Source organism: Mobula birostris, chromosome 10 (assembly GCF_030028105.1).
Source record: "Mobula birostris isolate sMobBir1 chromosome 10, sMobBir1.hap1, whole genome shotgun sequence".
NCBI lineage: Eukaryota > Metazoa > Chordata > Chondrichthyes > Myliobatiformes > Myliobatidae > Mobula > Mobula birostris.
The window spans coordinates 8,694,315-8,713,849 of NC_092379.1; the positions used below are offsets into that span (position 1 = coordinate 8,694,315).

The window sequence follows — 19,535 nt, forward strand, 5'->3', positions numbered from 1 at the left end:
TCACAGATAGGACATTTCAGGTTTCTCTTTACCAATTACAAGAGGTGAGAAAGGAAAAAAGCCTTTTAAGCTGAGGCTAATACACTGTAGGCAGCATGAACTGCTGGCCAATAACAGTTCCTCTGTCACAGATCCACAGAGAATAGATGGCTTGGTTCTCTCCTTTATGGGGGCTCTAGATCCCTCTGGTGAAGATAGAAGTTTTGTGACAGGGAAAGATTTAAGTCAGTCCAGAAGGCAGTAATTAGTATGCCTCTCCACTGATGCTGGTAGTGCTAACTAGTGCTCTCCATCAGATCCTGAGGTGCATATCCCTGACCTCTTCAAAAGGCTCCATTTAATATCAGAGAACGTACACTGTGTACAACCTGAAATTCTTACTCTCCGCAGACATCCACCATTCTGAAAATTATGAAAAGATCCAGTAGACTGGTAGATTTATTGTGGTGCAATGGGAAATTCTGGGCCTTCAGTCACCAGTAGGTGTCCATAAGCGGATCATTTCCGACACCTCCCTCCTCTTTCTAGATCTTTCTGTCTATCTCTGGAGACAGCTTATCTACTGATGTCTACTATAAGCCTACTGACTCTCACAGCTATCTGGACTATTCCTCTTCTCACCCTGTCTCTTGCAAAAATGCCATCCCCTTCTCACAATTCCTCCGTCTCCGCCGCATCTGCTCTCAGGATGAGGCTTTGCATTCCAGGATGAGGGAGATGTGCTCCTTTTTTAAAGAAAAAGGCTTCCCTTCCTCCACCATCAACTCTGCTCTCAAACACATCTCCCCCAATTCACGCACATCTGCTCTCACTCCATCCTCCCACCACCCCACTAGGAATAGGGTTCCCCTTGTCCTCACCTACCACCCCACCAGCCTCCGGGTCCAACGTATTATCCTCCGCAACTTCCACCACCTTCAACAGGACCCCACCACTAAGCACATCTTTCCCTCTCCACCCCTCTCCGCCTTCCGCAGGGGTTGGTCCGTCCACGACTCCCTGATCCACATGTCCCTCCCCACGGATCTCCCACCCGGCACTTATCCTTGTAAGCAGAACAAGTGCTACATATGCCCTTACACTTCCTCCCTTACCATCACTCAGGGCCCCAGACAGTCCTTCCACGTGAGGCGACACTTCACCTGTGAGTCGGCTGGGGTGATATACTGTGTCAGGTGCTCCCGATGTGGCCTTCTATATATTGGCGAGACCCGACGCAGACTGGGAGATCGTTTTGCTGAACACCTACGCTCTGTCCGCCAGAGAAAGCAGGATCTCCCAGTGGCCACACATTTTAATTCCATATCCCATTCCTATTCTGATATGTCTATCCATGGCCTCCTCTACTGTAAAGATGAAGCCACACTCAGGTTGGAGGAACAACACCTTATATTCCATCTGGGTAGCCTCCAACCTGATGGCATGAACATTGACTTCTCTAACTTCCGCTAATGCCCCACCTCCCCCTCGTACGCCATCCGTTATTTATTTATATACACACATTCTTTCTCTCTCCCTCCTTTTTCTCCCTTTGTCCCTCTGACTATACCCCTTGCCCATCCTCTGGGTCCCCCCCCCCCACTTTTCCTTCTCCCTGGGCCTCCTGTCCCATGATCCTCTCATATCCCTTTTGCCAATCAACTGTCCAGCTCTTGGCTCCATCCCTCCCCCTCCTGTCTTCTCCTATCATTTTGGATCTCCCCCTCCCACTTTCAAATCTCTTACTAGCTCTTCCTTCAGTTAGTCCTGACGAAGGGTCTCGGCCCGAAACATCGACTGTACCGCTTCCTAGAGATGCTGCCTGGCCTGCTGCGTTCACCAGCAACTTTGATGTGTGTTGCTTGAATTTCCAGCATCTGCAGAATTCCTCATGTTTACTGTGACTTGTTGTTCCTGGATAATGGCATTTAGCGTATCATTTACATTGGCAAAAATATTTTCTCCCATTGGGAGAAATACCTTGGCAAAAGACAAACTACTGGAAGTTAGGCAGTATCTGTGGAGGGAAATGGACAAATGATGTTTCAGGTTCACTCTAACTGAAAAGGTAAGGGAGAAATCTACTGAATATTTCTCTTCTGCTCTTTCACTTGAAACAAAAATCCCTTTTCTGTTCTAAGGATGTAGCTCTGATTTCTCAGTTCTTGTTTTATGTTTTTTTTGTCCATCCTGATGAATCCTCTCTGTCATTGTGTAACAAAGCTCTGTGGACAATGAACCACTTTGGAGAACAGTATCACTTCTCGGAAGCAGCAGTCAATTTACATAATCCATAATTTCTTACAATTGGTGTACACACCCGGAGCATTGAAGAAGTCATGTCTCACTGAATACTGTAGCGAATCACCCACTTTGCTTTGTGTCGAGCTCAGAGGCTGCTATGGTCCACAGTTCAGTTTATTGTTTGCTACACTTACTGCTGCAGCAGGGGACTTTCAGATGTCATAGATTGCAAACCTCAGCCGCTCTCAAATACCCTTCCTCCCCTCCCTTCCCTCTCTCCCTACCTTCGTTGTGTCATCATCCTTATCATCACCACCCTTTTGATCCCCAATGACCAGTCTTCAGAGGATCCAGAATTGCTTCCTACATCCATATCTTAATGTTGAACTTGTACTGCTGCTTTTGCTTACATCTTTGGACCGCAGTCTTCACTGCAGTTTGCAGAATTCCACTAGACCCCTTCCCATTTGCTTCTTACCCTCTCTGAATCAATTTGTTGCCAACTGCTGATAGGACATTGGCCACCTTGACTAGTCCTCACTCTCACTCTTCCCTGCCTTTTTTTGAACTTGTAGCACCTCACTCAGAATCAATACTCATAACAGTAGGACAGTTGTGGTCTGGAGAACTGACATTGATCTCACTAAGTCTAAGCATCAGCTCTCTGACACATCCTCGTACCTCACTCTGGACCATGACCCCACTAATAACAGGCCTTTATCTCCCAGGCAAACAAAAATCCCAACTCCTTCCTTCCAAACTTCTATCTTAAACTGCCAAAGATCTACCTTCTGTTCAGGAACTGTAAATAGGGCTACACATGGCCCATTGTTTCAACCTGTTTTTGCCTCACTCAACATGGTTATTTCTACCCTGATTCCATCTCCTGGTCCAATCTCTGCACTTGAAATTTAATGCCTCCTGCCACTTCAACAATTTCTAATTTCCTTGTCCCAGCTGGTTCATCTTCACAATGCATGTACAAACCTTGTACATCTCCATCCCACATAAAGAAAATCTGGGACATTTTCCTTCATCTTTCAACAGAAACCCAACTATATCTCTAACAACACTCACCTGATCTGGACAAACTTTTCGTCATGCTGACCAACTTGCTTCAATTCCACTCACTTTCACTAAAGTGAAGATGTAGGTATTGGAAGTTATATCATCCCGGGCTACGGCCATCTTTTGATGGGATGGACACATGGAGAAATCCTCTTGCTTCTGTCCGACACGGGACTGATGAAACGTATTGATGCTACTTTCCATCAACACATATCCGTCACCTTCACATGGTCACCTCTGCCTCTACCCTTCCCTTTCTGGAACTATCTCCATCTCAGAGCACAACCATTCATTAGACAATTAGTCCTCCTCTTCTGCCTCTGGTAAGGATTGCATTTCATTCTCCTACTGTCTGTCGCTCATATTCACTCTGCTGATGAAATTTTCCTCTCCCTCTGAAAAGTCGTCGTTCTTCTGAACCCTAGCTTCCCCCCTGCTTCAGTGTATTTACTTCAGTTCTGCTCTTACCCTGTCTTCTCACCAGTGTTAGGAGGTGCATGGTCGTGCATTTTGGTAGGCATAGACTATTTTCTAAATTCAGAAATTAGAGGTACCAAGGGACTTGGGGGTTGTAGTGCAGGATTCCTAGGGTTAAGCTTACAGATTGAGTCAATAGCAAAGAAGGCAAATGTAATAGAATATAGGACAGTACAGTACAGGAACAGGCCCTTTGGCCCACAATGTCGTGCTGAACCAGCTAAAAAGTAAATCACAAAAGCCCCCCAAAAACTAATCCCTCCTACCTACACAATGTCCAGATCCCTCCATCTTCCTCATATTCTTGCACCTATCCAAACGTCTCTTAAAAGCCTCTAAAGTATTTGCCTCTGCCACCACACCAGGCAGTGCATTCCAGGCATCCACCACTTTCACATTCCCGTTGAACCTACCCTTGCTCACCTTCAATGCATACCCTCTGGTATTAGACATTTAACCATATAATTACAGCAGGAAAACAGGCCATCTCGGCCCTTCTAGTCCGTGCCGAACTCTTACTATCACCTAGTCCCACCGACCTGCACTCAGCCCATAACCCTCCATTCCTTTCCTGTCCATATAGCTGTCCAATTTAACTTTAAATGACAACATCAACCACTTCAGCTGGAAGTTCGTTCCACACAGCTACCACTCTCTGAGTAAAGAAGTTCCTCCTTATGTTACCCCTAAACTCTTGCCCTTTAACTCTCAACTCATGAGAGTGGTAGTTACTATTCTATAGATTTGCTGAGTTGGCCCACAGGAAACTGAATTTCAGGGTTGCATATTGTGACATATTTGTACCTTGATAATAAAATTTACTTTGAACTTACAAACCTTTATCTCTAATTCTAGATACTCTCACCAGGGGAAATACTGTTCCTTCTCAATATCCATCCTGGCAATTCCCTTTGAACATTTTATTTCATCTCTCATTCATTTAATACATATAATTGCCCCTGTCTAACCTACATTCATATGTCAACCACTTCAATCCAGGAATCAACCTAGTAAGCTTTCTCTGCAAATAAATCCTTCATTAAGTATGGAGACCAAAAATTACCATTTTCAACCCTGGATACTCTTTGTCTATTCTATCTATGCCTCTCATAATTTTATAAACCTCTATCAGATCTGCTGCTCCAAAGGAAACAACCCAAGATAGCACAGTATTGATAGAGAGCAATATAGATTTGTGCCTAGCAGGGGAATTCTGCTGTGTACATACATCTATTGATGCTTCGGGACACATCTTCAGTGATGTTCCTGGAATCATCGGGTGTTTCTGGTCTTTCAACATCATACAACCTCCTCCAGGTGACCCACCCGGGGCTGATCAGACCCCAGCTTGTGTCCAGATGGCTAGCTACTTATGACTCCATGGCTCCCCTCTTTTGAGCCACAGCCATCTTGAGGCCCTCTCTGCCGCATCGGTGGTACTGCGGATGGCTCTCCTCTTCCTCTCTCCCTCGATGCCCAAAATGCTGAAGGCTCTAACTAAAGAACAGGCTACGAATCCCCAACAACCAACCTCCACTGGGAGACACCTCGTTCTCCATCCAGCCTGCTGACAGTTGCTGACCAGTCCTGCGTACTTGGAGAGCTTCCTTTCAAAGGCCTCCTCCAAGCTATCTTCCCTTGGGACTGTCAGCTCCAGCAGCACCACTTGCTTAGCCGACTCAGACACTAGGACAATGTCTGGTCGCAGAGTGGTGGCTGCGATATGGTTGGGGAACTTCAGCTGTCAGTCCCTTTAAGAGTTATGAGGAAAAGGCAGGCAGGTGAAACTCAATCCACAGCCACATCAGCCTAGATCTTACTGAATGGCAGAGCAGCTCAACAGGCCAGATGGCCAACTCCAGCTCCTATTTCTTATGTAGTTACGTTCTGAATGTTTCCTGGCTGTGCACCTGTCCAAATGTCTTTTAAGTGCTGTCATTGTACCCGTCTCTACCATTTCCCTGGCAGCCCACTCCATATACAGATTCACTGTCCCGCAGTAAAGACACAACAAGCGTGACGTCGTCACGGCAGCACGGCAGTTAGCATAAAGCTATTGCAGCGCCAGCGCAGGTTCGATTCTGCCGCCGCCTCGAAGGAGTTTATTACCTTTCCCTGTTTCCTCTGGGGGCTCCAGTTCCCTTCCACAATGCAAAGATGTACAGGTGAGTAGATTAATTCGTCACATGGGTATGTAGTATGAGCTTGTTGGGCTAGTAACCATGCTGTAGCTCTACAACAGTTGATCCCAACCTTTATCATGTCATGGACCCCTACCATTCACTGAGGGGTCCATAGACCCCAGCTCTGTTAAAATATTTAGAAGCACAACAGCACAGCAGTTAGCACAATGCTTTACAGTGCCAGCTGCAAGACTCAGGGTTCAATTCCTGCCTCTACCTGTAAGGAGACTGTACGTTCTCCTTGTGTTTCTGTCAGGGACTCCTGTTCCTTTTCACATTCCAGAGGAACACACGGTTAGTGAGTTGTGAGCACACTATGTTGGCACTGGAAGTGTTTCACACTTGCCCGGCACAATCCTCGGTGATTTGATTTGTTGCAAACGGCATATTTCACTGGATGTTTTGACGTGCACAAATAAAGCTAAACTTCCTTCCTTTTGAAAGATAAAACGTTCCATCCCATACAAATTTCAGAAAAGCAATGTACTAAAATGAGGTTTTCACCAAAAAAATAATGCTTCATTTGAGTCCAGTGTTGGGTCGATGCTCCTGAATGTCTCCCACTGCGCATATGATCTTACACATTCTCCACTGCCACCTTGACATCATCTTTAATACATGGGTTTTTAACCTCTGTTAACATACTATAGAAAGATGTAGTTTTATACAAATGCTTATAAAAATGAACCCAAGCACCCAGCTGTTGGCTGGATGTTTAGTCTCCCATCCCTCGACGTACCTGGGTCAACAGCTCAAGGATCAAGATGTATCTCACGATGCAATACTCACCAAATGTATGAAGAAACAGGAAAGATGGGGTGTGGGGCGGGGAGGGTGGGGAAGGGAGGTCACCAAAGTCACAGTGAGTTTATAAGACCACAGCCCTGTCCATTGGAACATGTTACCGCCAGGCATGGGAGGGCCAAGCTCTTCAGTCACTCTCGCTGCCACTTTCCTCATTCTCACTTGACTCTGTGCCCTGCTCACTGCCACTCTGCGCGGGGTGGTGGCTGTCATTATCCGAGTGCTCGCTGCCGCTGTTGGACGCACTCCTGCTCCGCCGCTCTTCCTCCTCGCTCTGCTGCTCGTCGTCGCTGCCGCTGCCCTCGCGGCCGCTCTCGTCCGGCTGATCCTCGTTGTCGCTGTCGTCGTCGCTGCCGAAGATCTCCTCCTTGTCGCGGGCCTCGCGAGCCTGCCGCTCATCCCCGCTGTCGCTCTCCCCTTGGCTCCCGCTCCGGCTGCTGGCTTTGTCCTCTTCTTCCCGCTCGCTTTCACTCGCCGCACGTTCATCCCCGCTGGCAGCCTTCTCGCTGCCACTCTCTTTGTCCTTTTCGTCGTCTAGCGGAAAGAAACAGGCGTGTCAGGCAAGGGACTCTGACTGGGAGATTGGGAGACCTCTTTGTCCAGCACCTTCACTCCACCTGGCCTCAAATGGTGGGATCTCCCAGTGGCTACCATTTCAATTCTACTTCCCATTCCTACTCCAGCACGTCAGCCCACGGCAGCCTCTACCACCGTGATGAGGCAAAACTCAGGTTGGAGGAGCAACACCTTATATTCTATTTGGGTAGCCTCCAACCTGATGGCATGAACATCAATTTCTCCAACTTCCAATAACTGCACCCCCTCTTTTCCTTCACCACTCCCCATTCCCGTTTCTTTCTCTCACCTATCTCCTTACCTGCCCATCATCTCCCTCTGGAGTTCCTCCGCCTTCCCTTTCTTCCATGGTCTTCTACCCTCTCTAATCAGACTCCCCGTTCTCCAGCCCTTATCTCTTTTACCAATGAACTTCCCAGCTATTTACTTCACCCCTTCTGCCGGTTTCACCCATCACCTATCACTTTGTACTTCTTCCTCTGCTCCCCCCACCTTCTTACCCTGACTCCCCATTTCTTCTTTTCCAGTCCTGATGAACATCTCGGCCCCAAATGTTGACCAATTATTCATTCCCATAGAGGCTGCCTGGCCTGCTGATTACATTATGTTTGTGTGTCGTTCTGGATTTCCAGCATCTACAGATTTTCTCATGTTTGTGGGCTCTAATCCTACCCCACTCCTTCCCACACTGAGGACCAATAATCCATTCAAAAATCAGAATAGAGAGCAGTAGTGACCAAGAAGATCCTTTGTCCCATGATGTCAATAGTAACAGGATGTGCTGCCCCCCAGTGTCCGATCGGTGGAATGACAGGCTGGACTGCACCATTTTGCGAGAAGTGTCGCTCAGAGTCTTGTACTATATATATCGATTTTTGTGCGACTATGTTTTTTCCTTTCCTTGCTATTTTGAATGCGCTGTGTATGTTTTGCACCTTGGCCCCAGAGGAATGATCCTTCCGTCAGCTGTATCCATGTATGGTAGTACGATAATTAAACTTGGGTTTGATGGGCAAATGGCTTTCAATGCAGTTAAATGTGAGGTACTGCATTTTGAGAGTTCAAACTTGTACAGTGAATGGTAGGACCGTGAGGAATGTTATGGAACTGAGGGACCTAGCTAGGATTGCAAGTGGATCATCCACTGAAAGTGGAGTCACAGGCAGACAGACAAGTGAATAAGGTGCTCAGCTTTCATCAGCCTGAACACCGAGTACAGGAGCTGGACAGCTTATCGAGACGTTGGTGAGGCTCCCTCGGATTACTGTGTCATCCTGGTTTACGGAAGATATTATTAAACTAGAAAGAGTGCAGAAAAGATTTAGCAGTGTGGTTCCTGAACTTGGGGGCTTGAGTAATAAGGAGAGGTTGCATAGACCAGGACCTTATTCCCTGGAACTTGAGATTGTGTGGTGAATTGAGAGAGCTATACAAGATCCTGAAGGGAATAGACAGGATGAAAGCACCTTGTCCTTTTCCAAGGGGGTCCTAAAAACTAAAAGAAGTTGGAGATTTATAAGGGATATCAGGGGCAGCTTCTTCACACAAAGGATGGTGTGCATTTGGAAACAGCTGCTTGACATAGTGGCTGAAGCGGGCGCAGTAACAACATTTGAAAGCCAGCGAGAAAAAAAAGAGCTTTAACCAGCAGCCAATCTGGACAGCAGAAGTTTTGAGAGAAGAGGACTTCAATCAGGTCCATTGCCTGAGTACAAGAGACAGCAGCGGGTCACTACAGCGATAAACAGCGACCACTCGCTGTTTGGGATTGATTTGGAAAGATAATAAGAGGAATAGATAGAGTGGATAGCCAGTACCTCTTCCTCAGGGCACCACTGCTCAATACAAGAGGACATGGCTTTAAGGTAAGGGGTGGGAAGTTCAAGGGGGATATTAGAGGAAGGTTTTTTACTCAGAGAGTGGTTGGTGCGTGGAATGCACTGCCTGAGTCAGTGGTGGAGGCAGATACACTAGTGAAGTTTAAGAGACTACTAGACAGGTATATGGAGGAATTTAAGGTGGAGGCTTATATGGGAGGCAGGGTTTGAGGGTCGGCACAACACTGTGGGCCGAAGGGCCTGTACTGTGCTGTACTATTCTATTAGCAAGAGCAAATTAAAGGAAGGTAGGGGCAAGTACAGCGGCCGTCGTCTGAGTAGTGATCTTGAGGCTTTAGCTCTTCGAGGCTTCCGCAAAGAAAGGCTTTAAAGTGGGCAAAGAACAGAAAACCTTTAGGTTAAGTTTCTTTTCCCCTTCCCTTTTTTATATCTGCTCCACTAGGACAAAGATGCCAGGCGAGATGGTTGAATGCTCCTCTTGCAGGATGCGGGAAGGCAGGGAGACCTCCAGAGTCCCTAACAACTATAGCTATGAGAAGTGCATCCCGTTGCAGCTTCTAACAACCCTCGTTAAGGAATTGAAGCTGGATCTAGATGAACTCCGGATTGTTCGCCAGGTTGAGGGGGTGATAGATAGGATATATAGAGAGGCAGATACATCCAAGGTGTAGGACACAGGAAACTGGGTGACAGTCAGGAAGGGGAAAGGGATTAAGGAGCCGATACAGAGTACCCCTGTGGCTATTTTCCTGAACAACAGATATCACTTTGGATACTGTCAGATGTGGGGGAGGGATGACCTAACAGAATTCGAGTCTCTGGCACTGAGTCTGCCTCTCTGACTCAGAAGGGAAGAGGGAGAACAGGCATGCTATGGTGATAGGGGATTCGTTAGTTAGGGGAAATGGGACAGGAGGTTCTGTGGGCAAGAACGAGATTCCTGGATGGTATGTTGCCTCCTGGTTGTCAGAGATATTTTGGATCAAGTACTCAGCATTCTTAAGTGGGAGGGTGAACAGCCAGAAGTTGTGGTCCATGTAGGTACCAATGACTTGGGTAGGATGACTGACCTCAGGTTTGCCACCCATGCCACATGCGAGTGAGGCCAGAACTAGGAAGATTTGATATGTGGCTGAGGAGTTGGTGTAGGAGGGAGGACATAAGATTTTTGGATCATTGGGCTTTCTTCCAGGGAAGGTGGGACAACTTGAACCTGAACTGGAGGGGAACTAATATCCTAGGGGGTAAATGTGTTAATGTTGCACAGTGGGGTTTAAACTTGAGTTGCAGGGGAATGGGAACCAGAGTGCCAGAACAGTTAGTGGAGAGGTTGTGAAGGCAGATGTTGGTAAGACCTCAGACAAAGGTAGGAGTCAAAAGGTTGAGTATGGTGTGACTAGTGTTCTGAGCTGCGTATATTTCAATGGAAGAAGTATTGTTGGAAAGAAGGAGGATGGTGCTGAAGATGAGGTAGCTGGTTTACAAACAGAGGCAATGTGTAGTGAGGAGAGTCCGTTGATAGGGTGAAGTTGCAGTCAACAGGATGAGTTGCAATGTAAAAGATGGACAAAATCAAAACAGGTGAATACAGGACTGAAGGTGTTATATTCAAATGTGCGCAGTATACGGAAAAAGGTAGATGAACTTGCAGCACAGTTGCGGATTGGCAAGTATGACGTTGCAGGCATAACTGAATCATGGCTGAAAGACGATTATAGCAGGGAACTTAATGTCCAAGCATATGCATTGTTTCAAAAGGACAGGAAGGAAAGCAGAGGGGGTGGTGTTGCTCTGTTGGTAAAAAAAAAATGAAATCAAATTATTAGAAAAAGGTGATACAGGGTTGGAAGGTGTTGAATCACTGTGGATAGAGCTAAGAAACTGCACGGGTAAAAAGACGTTGATGAGAGTTGCATACAGACCCCCAAACAGTAGTAAGGACGTGGCCTACAAATTACAATGCAGGATAGAAAATGTATGCCAAAAGGTCAATGTTACAATAGTCGTGGGGGACTTCAATATGCATGGTGATTGGGAAAATCAGGTTGGTGGAGGATTCCAGGAAGGACATTTTCTAGAATGCCTACGGGAGGGCATTTTAGAGCAACTCGTGGATGAGCCCACTAGAAGATCAGCTATTCTGGACTAGGTGTTGTGCAATGAACCAGAATTGATTAGAGAGCTTAAGGTAAAAGAACACTTAGGGGCAAGTGATCGAATTCACCCTGAAATCCGAGAAGGAGAAGCTGAAGTCAGATGTATCAATATTACAGTGGAGTAAAGGGGATTATAGGGATGAGGTAGGAGCTGACCAAAATTGATTGGAAAAGAACACCGGCAGGGATGACGGGAGGGCATCAATGGCTGGGATTTCTGGAAGCAATTTCTGAAAGTATTCTAAAGGCAAGATGACACAAAAATGGTTAACAAGGGAAGCCAAAGCCAACATAAAAGCCAAACAGAGGCCATACAATAGAGCAAAAATCAGCAGGAAGTTAGCGGATTGCGAAGCTTTTAAATCCCAACAGAAGGCAACTAAAAAGTCACTAAGGGAAAGATTGAATATAAAAGTAAGCTAGTCAATAATATTAAAGAGGATACAAAAAGCTTCTTTAGATATATAGTATAAAAGAGAGGTGAGAGTGGATATTAGACTGCTGGAAAATGATGCTGGTGAGGTGCTAATGGTGGTGGTGGGGGGCGGGGGGGAAGAGACAACAAAATGGCGGACAAATTGAGTAAGTATTTTGCACCAGTCTTCACTGTGGAAGACACAAGCAGCATGGTGGAAGTTCCAGGGGTCATGAGGTGTGTGAAGTTACCATCACTAGAGAGAAGGTTCTCGGGACACTGAAAATCCTGAAGGTAGATAAGTCACCTGGAACAGATGGTGTACAGTCCAGGATTCTGAAAGAGATGGCTGAAGTGATCGTGGAGATATTAACAATGATCTCTCAAAAATCACTGAATTCTGGAATGGTTCCGGAAGGCTGAAAAATTACGAATGTCACTGCACTATACAAGAAGGGACAGAAGGAGAAGAAAGGAAACTATCAGCCAGTTAGTCTGACCTCAGTGGTTGGGAAGATATCGGAGTCAATTATTAAGTTTGAGGTCTTGGGATACTCGGAGGCACATGATAAAAAAGGCTGTAGTCAGCATGGTTTCTTCAAGGAAAAATCTTGCCTGACAAATCTATTGGAATTACTTGAAGAAATAACAATCAGGATAGGCAAAGGAAAATCGGTTGATGTTATGTACTTGGATTTTCAGAAGGCCTTTGACAAGTTGCCACACAAGCAACTAGCCCATGGTAATACAGGAAAGATTCTAGCATGGATAAAGCAGTGGCTGATTGACAGAAGGCAAAGAGTGGGAATGAAGGGAGCCTTTCCTGGTTGGCTGCAGGTGACCAGTGGTGTTCCACCAGCATCGTAAACACAAAATAAACTGCAGATGCTGGGGTCAAAGCAACACTCACAACATGCTGGAGGAACTCAGCAGGTCGGGCAGCATCTGTGGAAAAGATCGGTTCACGTTTCGGGCCGGAACTCTTTGTCAGGACTGTAGAGGGAAGGGGCAGAGGCCCTATAGAGAAGGTGGGGGGAGGGTGGGAAGGAGAAGGCTGGTAGGTTCCAGGTGAAAAACCAGTAAGGGGAAAGATAAAGGGGTGGGGAAGGGGATAGGCAGGAAAGATGAAGAAGGAATAGGGGAAAACACAATGGGTAGTAGAAGGAGGCGGAACCATGAGGGAGGGGATAGGCAGCTGGGGGAGGGGGCAGAGTGAAATAGGGATGGGGAAGGAATTACCGGAAGTTGGAGAATTCTATGTTCATACCAAGGGGCTGGAGACTACCCAGACGGCATATGAGGTGTTGCTCCTCCAACATGAGTTTAGCCTCATCATGGCAGTAGAGGACGCCATGTATGGACATATCCGAATGGGAATGGGAAGCAGAGTTGAAGTGGATGGGAACCGGGAGATCCAGTCTGTTGTGGCGGATGGAGCGGAGGTGCTCGACGAAGCGGTCCCCCAGCATCTGTGTTGGGACCGATCCTCTTTACGTTATATGTCAATGTTTTGGGTGATGGAATGGATGGCTTTGTTGCAAAGTTTGCAGATGATATGAAAATAGGTGGAGGGGCAGGTAGCTTTGAAGTAGAAAGGCTACAGAAAGACTTAAGACAGATTCAGAGAATGGGCAAACAAATGGCAGATGGAATACAGTGTCGGGAGTATGTGGTCATGCACTTTGGCAGAAGAAATGAAAGAGTTGACTATTTTCTAAATGGAGAAAAAAAAATACAAAAACAGAGGAGCAAAGGGACTTGACAGTCCTTGTGCAGGATTCCCAAAAGGTTAATTTGAAGGTTGAGTCTGTGGTGAGGAAGGCAAATGCAACATTAGCATTCATTTCAAAAGGACTAGGATACAAAAGCAAGGATGTAATGCTGAAACTTTATAAAGCACTGGTGAAGCCTCACTTGGGAGTATTGTGAGCAGGTTTGAGGCCATTACCTTAGAAAGGATGTGCTGAAACTGGAGAGGGTTCAAAGGAGGTTTACAAAAATGATTCTGGGATGGAATGGCTTGTCATATGAGGAGCATTTGGTGGCGCTGGGCCCGTATTGACTGCAATTCAGAAGAATGAGGTGTGATCTCATTGAAACCTATTGAATGGTGAAAGGCCTTGATAGACTGGCAGCAGAGAGGATGTTTCCCATGGTGGGAGAATCTAAGACCAGATGACACAGCCTCAGAATAGAGGGGCGTCCACTTAGAATAGAGATGAGGAGGAATTTCTTTAGCCAGAGAGTGGCGAACTTGTGGAATTCTTTACCACAGGCAGCTGTGGAGGCCAAGTTTTTATGTATATTTAAAGAGAGGTTGATAGCTTCTTGATCGGTCAGGGCATGAAGGGATATGGTGAGAAGGCAGGAGACTGGGGCTGAGTGGAAAACTGGATCAGCCATAATGAAATGGCGGAGCAGGCTCAATGGGCCAAATGGACCAGTCCTTTATCTTATGGTCTTATATGTACGTAGATAGGAGAGCTTTAGAGGGCGATGGGCCAAACACAGACAGATGGGACTAACGCACTGGGCCACACAGTTGATAGGCAGAAGGGCCCCATTTCCTTGCTGTATGACTCTACTCCAGCAGCAGTCCACATCAGCAGTGCAAGCAGAAGGCAGACTAAATGTTAGTACAGCATTGTTAATGTCGATCTCAGATGGTCTCAGCCTGAGCACACACCCCACAGTGTCAGCGGCTCCACAGTGGAGAGAGCGGAAAACATCAAGTTCCTTGGGGTGCAGATCTCGGGTAATCTCTCCTGGTCCAGGAACACCACTGGGATTGTGAAACGGGCCATCACTCCCCACTAACATCTTAACTACATTCTACAGAGGTGTGGTTGACAGTGTGCTGACCTTTAGCATCACAACCTGGTACTCCACCTGCAGTGCTGTCAACGAAAAAGTCTTGCAGAGGGTGGTTAGGGGAGCAGAGAAGGTTATTGGGGTCTCCCTACCTTCCGTCCAAGACCTCTTTCAGAGTCCATGCCTCCAGAAGACACGGTACATCATTAAAGACCCCTCACACCCTCTCCATGAACTGTTTGTTCTTCTGCCAACAGGCAAGCGTTACAGGAGCATCAAAACTAAAATCACAAGGCTACTTAACAGCTTCCTCCCACAGGCAGTCAGAATGCTAAATAGTTGCTCTACCTGACTCTGCTTTGGACACTTTTAACTTGCACTGGACAATTATAACTGATTTTAACTGACATGTGGCTGTTGTGTTTTACTATTTATTGTTATGTTTATGATTTAGTGTTGCGTTTGTTATGTTATGATTGCACTGCTGCTGGGAAACGCTGTCTCATTCTGCCCTGCAGAACTGATGTACGGTTAGGATGACAATAAAGTTTTTTGCATCTTTGAATCTTGAACAGTCAGATGAGTTCCAATGAGTAAAGGCAGTGTCTTCACTAGTTAAACCAGGGCAGTCAATATCAATCGGTACTTTCAAACAACATTTAAAGATGCACCAGGCAACTAACAGAACCATGAAATACCAAAATGATTCCTGACAATGAGGGACCGAGGAGACCAGGAGGGACAGACCTAGGACTCTTATTGTAATGAGTGAGAGATCTGTACCATGTCACTGCAACTGAACTAAGTAATTTAAAGTCAGTCCATCTGGCCAAAAAAAACTTTACCTGATCCCACGATGTCTTTGCCTGGTTCCAGTTCTTCCTCGTCCTCAGGCTCATGATTCTCCAGCTGAGCACGCCTGGCTTCCTGTAGAGTAAAAAAAAATTCAGGCGAATATTTCTCGGATTCTGAGTTACAAGGATTCCTCGCAGCCCTTTACCTTTTCACTTGTACCCTGACTATTACAGCAGCTATGATCGGAATTCAACGTACGTAAAGGTGCGCACAACAAAATGGCAACCTTGAGGTTCCCCTGTAAACTGCACACTATCCTGATTTGGAAATATCTTGCCCTTCGATTGTTGACATTTTAAACCAGGGTTTCTTAAGCCGGGATCCATGGATAAGACTCCATGGGGTACATGAACATGGATGGGACAAAATTTATATCTTTACGTTTGCTAACCTCCAACTGAAATTCAGCATTTCCTTCAATGATGAATGAAGGCAACAAACCACAGTAGTATTAGCAGTACCTGTGAGTTTGTCACCTATTCACGGTCAGGTGGCACTGAATTTTATGTTGTGAGATCAAAGGAGAGGGTTAATTTTCCCACTGCCCACATAATTACGTCCTAATGTTGGCCCCCACATCCCTGCAAGCCCTTTCTGGACATCCCCACATCTGACCACTCGTTCTTTACAATCCATCATCCCCCACACCAAACCTAAGTCATAACACCATCATCTTAGCATATCCATAACCATAAACCATAAAATTTGTGTAAGGAGGAGGAAGATTCCAATAAAGGCAAATGTTGGACCTGGTTAATGAAGGCATGGGCCACATCAAACTGGTAGAGTTGCGTGGGCAAACGAGCAAATCTCAATGTTGTATTATTTATACATTATTTGATAATAAATGTACTTGAAGAGAAATCACAGATATTATCATATCACATTACAGTTGTACAAACATCTTACGCTCGTCACTACTTGGAAATGATTGTACTTATTGGACACCCCGCTAGATTGAACTTAGAAAGGCTGGCTCTGTTTTAGGAGTCAAACTGGACATACTGGAGTCTGTGGAAGAACGAAAGGGCCCTCCGGAAAATCCTGGTAATTCTGGACAAAGTTTCTCACCCCCTGTCTGTCACCTTGGCTGAACAGAGGAGCATTTTCAGTAATAGACTCAGACAACTGCACTACTCTAAAGAGTGCCAATTGTGGTAATTCTTACACTTGGCCATTATGCTCTATAATGAGTCAACCAACTATTGGGCAGCCCTGCACCAAACGGTGAAGTTGCATGTTCTCACATTTGCGACCCAGACATCTACTTTGCTTTCTATTACTGCCCATCTACAATTGCACGTTGATCAGTATGTAGAAGGAGGTATCACAAATGATTTTTTAACATATTTTGATAACAATATTTCAATATAATTGGTAAATGTTGTAATCCTGTGTATTTTGTTCTATATATTTAAATACAGTACTCTGAGAAGGGGTCAATAGGCTTCACTAGACTGCCAAAGGAGCCAATAGCATATAAAAGGTTAAGAATCCCAATTTTTTTTACCCAATTTATCGGATGGTTGACGTAATTTTTAGAGCTTACTCGTGGATTCTGCTGGGCTTTCCACCATTTACTGAATTATAGCAGATAACAGATACTGATAGCAGATAGATGGGGAATTCATCTTTGTAGCAACACAGTATGAAAGGCAAATATCAAGGTTTAGAACTGTGTAACAGAGAGGCCTTTGATTGAAATGGGAAAAGGAATAAGATCGCTTGAATTGCAGAAATATTGCAAAGTCAAAGTGATAATGCACCTGGAATACTGTCCGAAATCCCGAGCTAAACAAGGATATATTTGCAATGAGAGGAATGCAGAGAAGGTTTACCAGGTTGATATATTACAAAGGAGAATGACAATAAACCACAATATACTTTTACTATTTATCCTACCCAATTTTTAAAATTTCCTCTTTAACCATAAATCTGCGTCATCCTTATCCTTTGTGAAGACAAACAGAGTGGGCAGATAATTAAAAGATGTATTCTAATGTGGATAAAGTTGAAGTTATCCACTTTAGTGGTTGGAAAACTGGTGCTATTTAGATAATAACAGATACAGGAACGTCTAAAGTAAGTATATGTTCAGCACAACATTGTGGGCCAAAGGGTCTGCATTGTGCTGCAGGTTTTCTTTGTTCTATGTTCTATGTTTCAATCCCAAACAAAACTTGCAGGTTCTAAACATCAAAAAGTCTGTAGGTGATGGAAATCAAAGCAACACACGCAAAATAGTGGGAAAACTCAGCAGGTCAGGCAGCAGCTATGGAAGTGAATAAACAGTTCCAGGCAGAGTCCCTTCTTCAGGACTGAGAAGGAAGGGGGAAGACGCCAGATTAAAAAGGCAGGGGGAGGGGACGGAGGACAAGCTGGAAGGTGTTACATGAAGCCAGCTGGGTGGGAAAGATAAAGGGCTGGAGAGGAAGAAATCTGGTAGGAGAGGAGAGTGGACCATAGGAGGGGGGGACCCAGGGGGAAGTGGTAGGCAGGTGTGTGCAAGTTGGTTGGTTAATTGGCCACTGAGACTTGCCCCTAATGTGTCGTCGAGCGGTAGAATCTGGGTAGAGCTGGTAAGAGGACGCTGAGACTGGTTACATCACCACTTGATATGGAGGATTCCAATACACAGTTGTAGACTCAGTCAGTTCCATCACGAACAAAGCCTCTAGATCATCGACAATAAATTTAAAAGGCAGTGCCTCAAGAAGGTGGCATCCATCATTCAGGATCTTCAATGTCAGGACTTGCCCTTTTCTCATTACTCCCATTAGGGAGAAATTACAGGAGCCTGAAGATCCACACTCAAATTTTTAGATTCTTATCTTATACCCCTCTGCCATCAGATTTTTGAACAGTCCATGAACACTACCTCACTATTCTTTCGTAGTGTCTAGAATTTTTAAAAATTGTATTATATAGTAACTTTTTGTGGTTGCACTGTATTACTTCCATAAAATAGCAAATTTTATGATAAAGAACTGCAAAAGTCTTAGGCACATACATATATATTTGCTATAGGGTGCCTAAGACTTTTGCACAGTACTGTGTTTGTCAACCTGGAGCAGAGAGTTTACACTCTGGTGGGAGCAAAAGATGTTGGGAACGGCGAGGGTGAAGCACCCCGGTAGGGGTGTGGGACAGGTGGCAGAGAAGGAGTGCTGAGGTGGAAGTTGGCATGGGTGAGACAATTGGTTAATTGATCATTACAGAATGTCTCTCTGGTGCTTCCTGCTCCCTCCCCTTTTCCTTTCCCTTTTCCCAACCATGATTCTCTCCTCCCTGTCCTCTTCCCACTCGCAGTCCACAATACAGACCCAGATCAGAATCAGGTTTATCATCACTCATATAGGTTATTAGTATTTTTTTTGCAGCATCAATACAATGCAATACATAAAATTACTACAGTGCTGTGCAAAAGTCTTGGGCACCCTATATGTCAGTAATAATAAAGTGGAAGCTGCTTAAAAGTCTGGAATAAATAGGATTAGTGTAAATGGGTGGCTGATTGTATGGAAATACATCTGTAATCCTGAGGTCATTATGAACTTACAACTTCTGTAAACCATGCTGTGACAAAATGGAATCTATGTGTTTCAGAGAGCTTTGCTGGTTTGGAAGGCTTGCAAGAAGAGGGTGTGTTTAGGGAATAATTTGACAACAGAGCCTGAAGAGCCACGACATAGCTGTTGTGGGGGAAGGTGGAAGGGAGAAGTCTCAAAAGACAAATAGACGAATTCAAGACAGATGGAAGACGGGTGCAGATAAGAAAGGAAATCAATTAAGGGATGGAATGGCCTCAAAGGCATGAAGTTGACGAATTACTGGACTCAATAAACATACAAAAATGATTTATTTTGAGCTGTATGATTGAAGCTACCTGGCAACGACTTAAAAGTATGGAGGTAGACATTCCCTTGCAGGTATTAAATGTGTCTATCGTTTGATCCAGTCAGAGTTTGTTGTTGTCTGTTACTATATATGAAAGACCCCAGCTGAGTGGTACACGACAGTGGCCAGCATGGACTTGATAGGCTGAAGGGCCTGCCGACGTGCTCTGCCTCTCTCTGACTCAAAAATAATGTGGGAAAGCATGGTAATCTACATGTAATTTCATATATAT

At 45.3% G+C, this 19,535-nt stretch overlaps 1 protein-coding gene across 2 annotated transcripts in view; it reads right to left on the minus strand.

Annotated features, from left to right (window-relative positions):
• Nucleotides 1-6,545: 6,545 nt before the first annotated feature.
• Nucleotides 6,546-19,535, minus strand: part of paf1 (PAF1 homolog, Paf1/RNA polymerase II complex component) — a 60,421-nt gene continuing 47,431 nt past the window's right edge. For both annotated transcript variants that reach the window (XM_072271156.1, XM_072271157.1), the window contains 2 exons: nt 15,397-15,478; nt 6,546-7,289 (listed from right to left, as the gene is read on the minus strand). In XM_072271156.1, the coding sequence (XP_072127257.1) occupies nt 6,883-7,289; nt 15,397-15,478 (489 nt within the window). In that variant the 3' untranslated portion in view covers nt 6,546-6,882. The remainder of the gene's footprint in view (nt 7,290-15,396; nt 15,479-19,535) is intronic.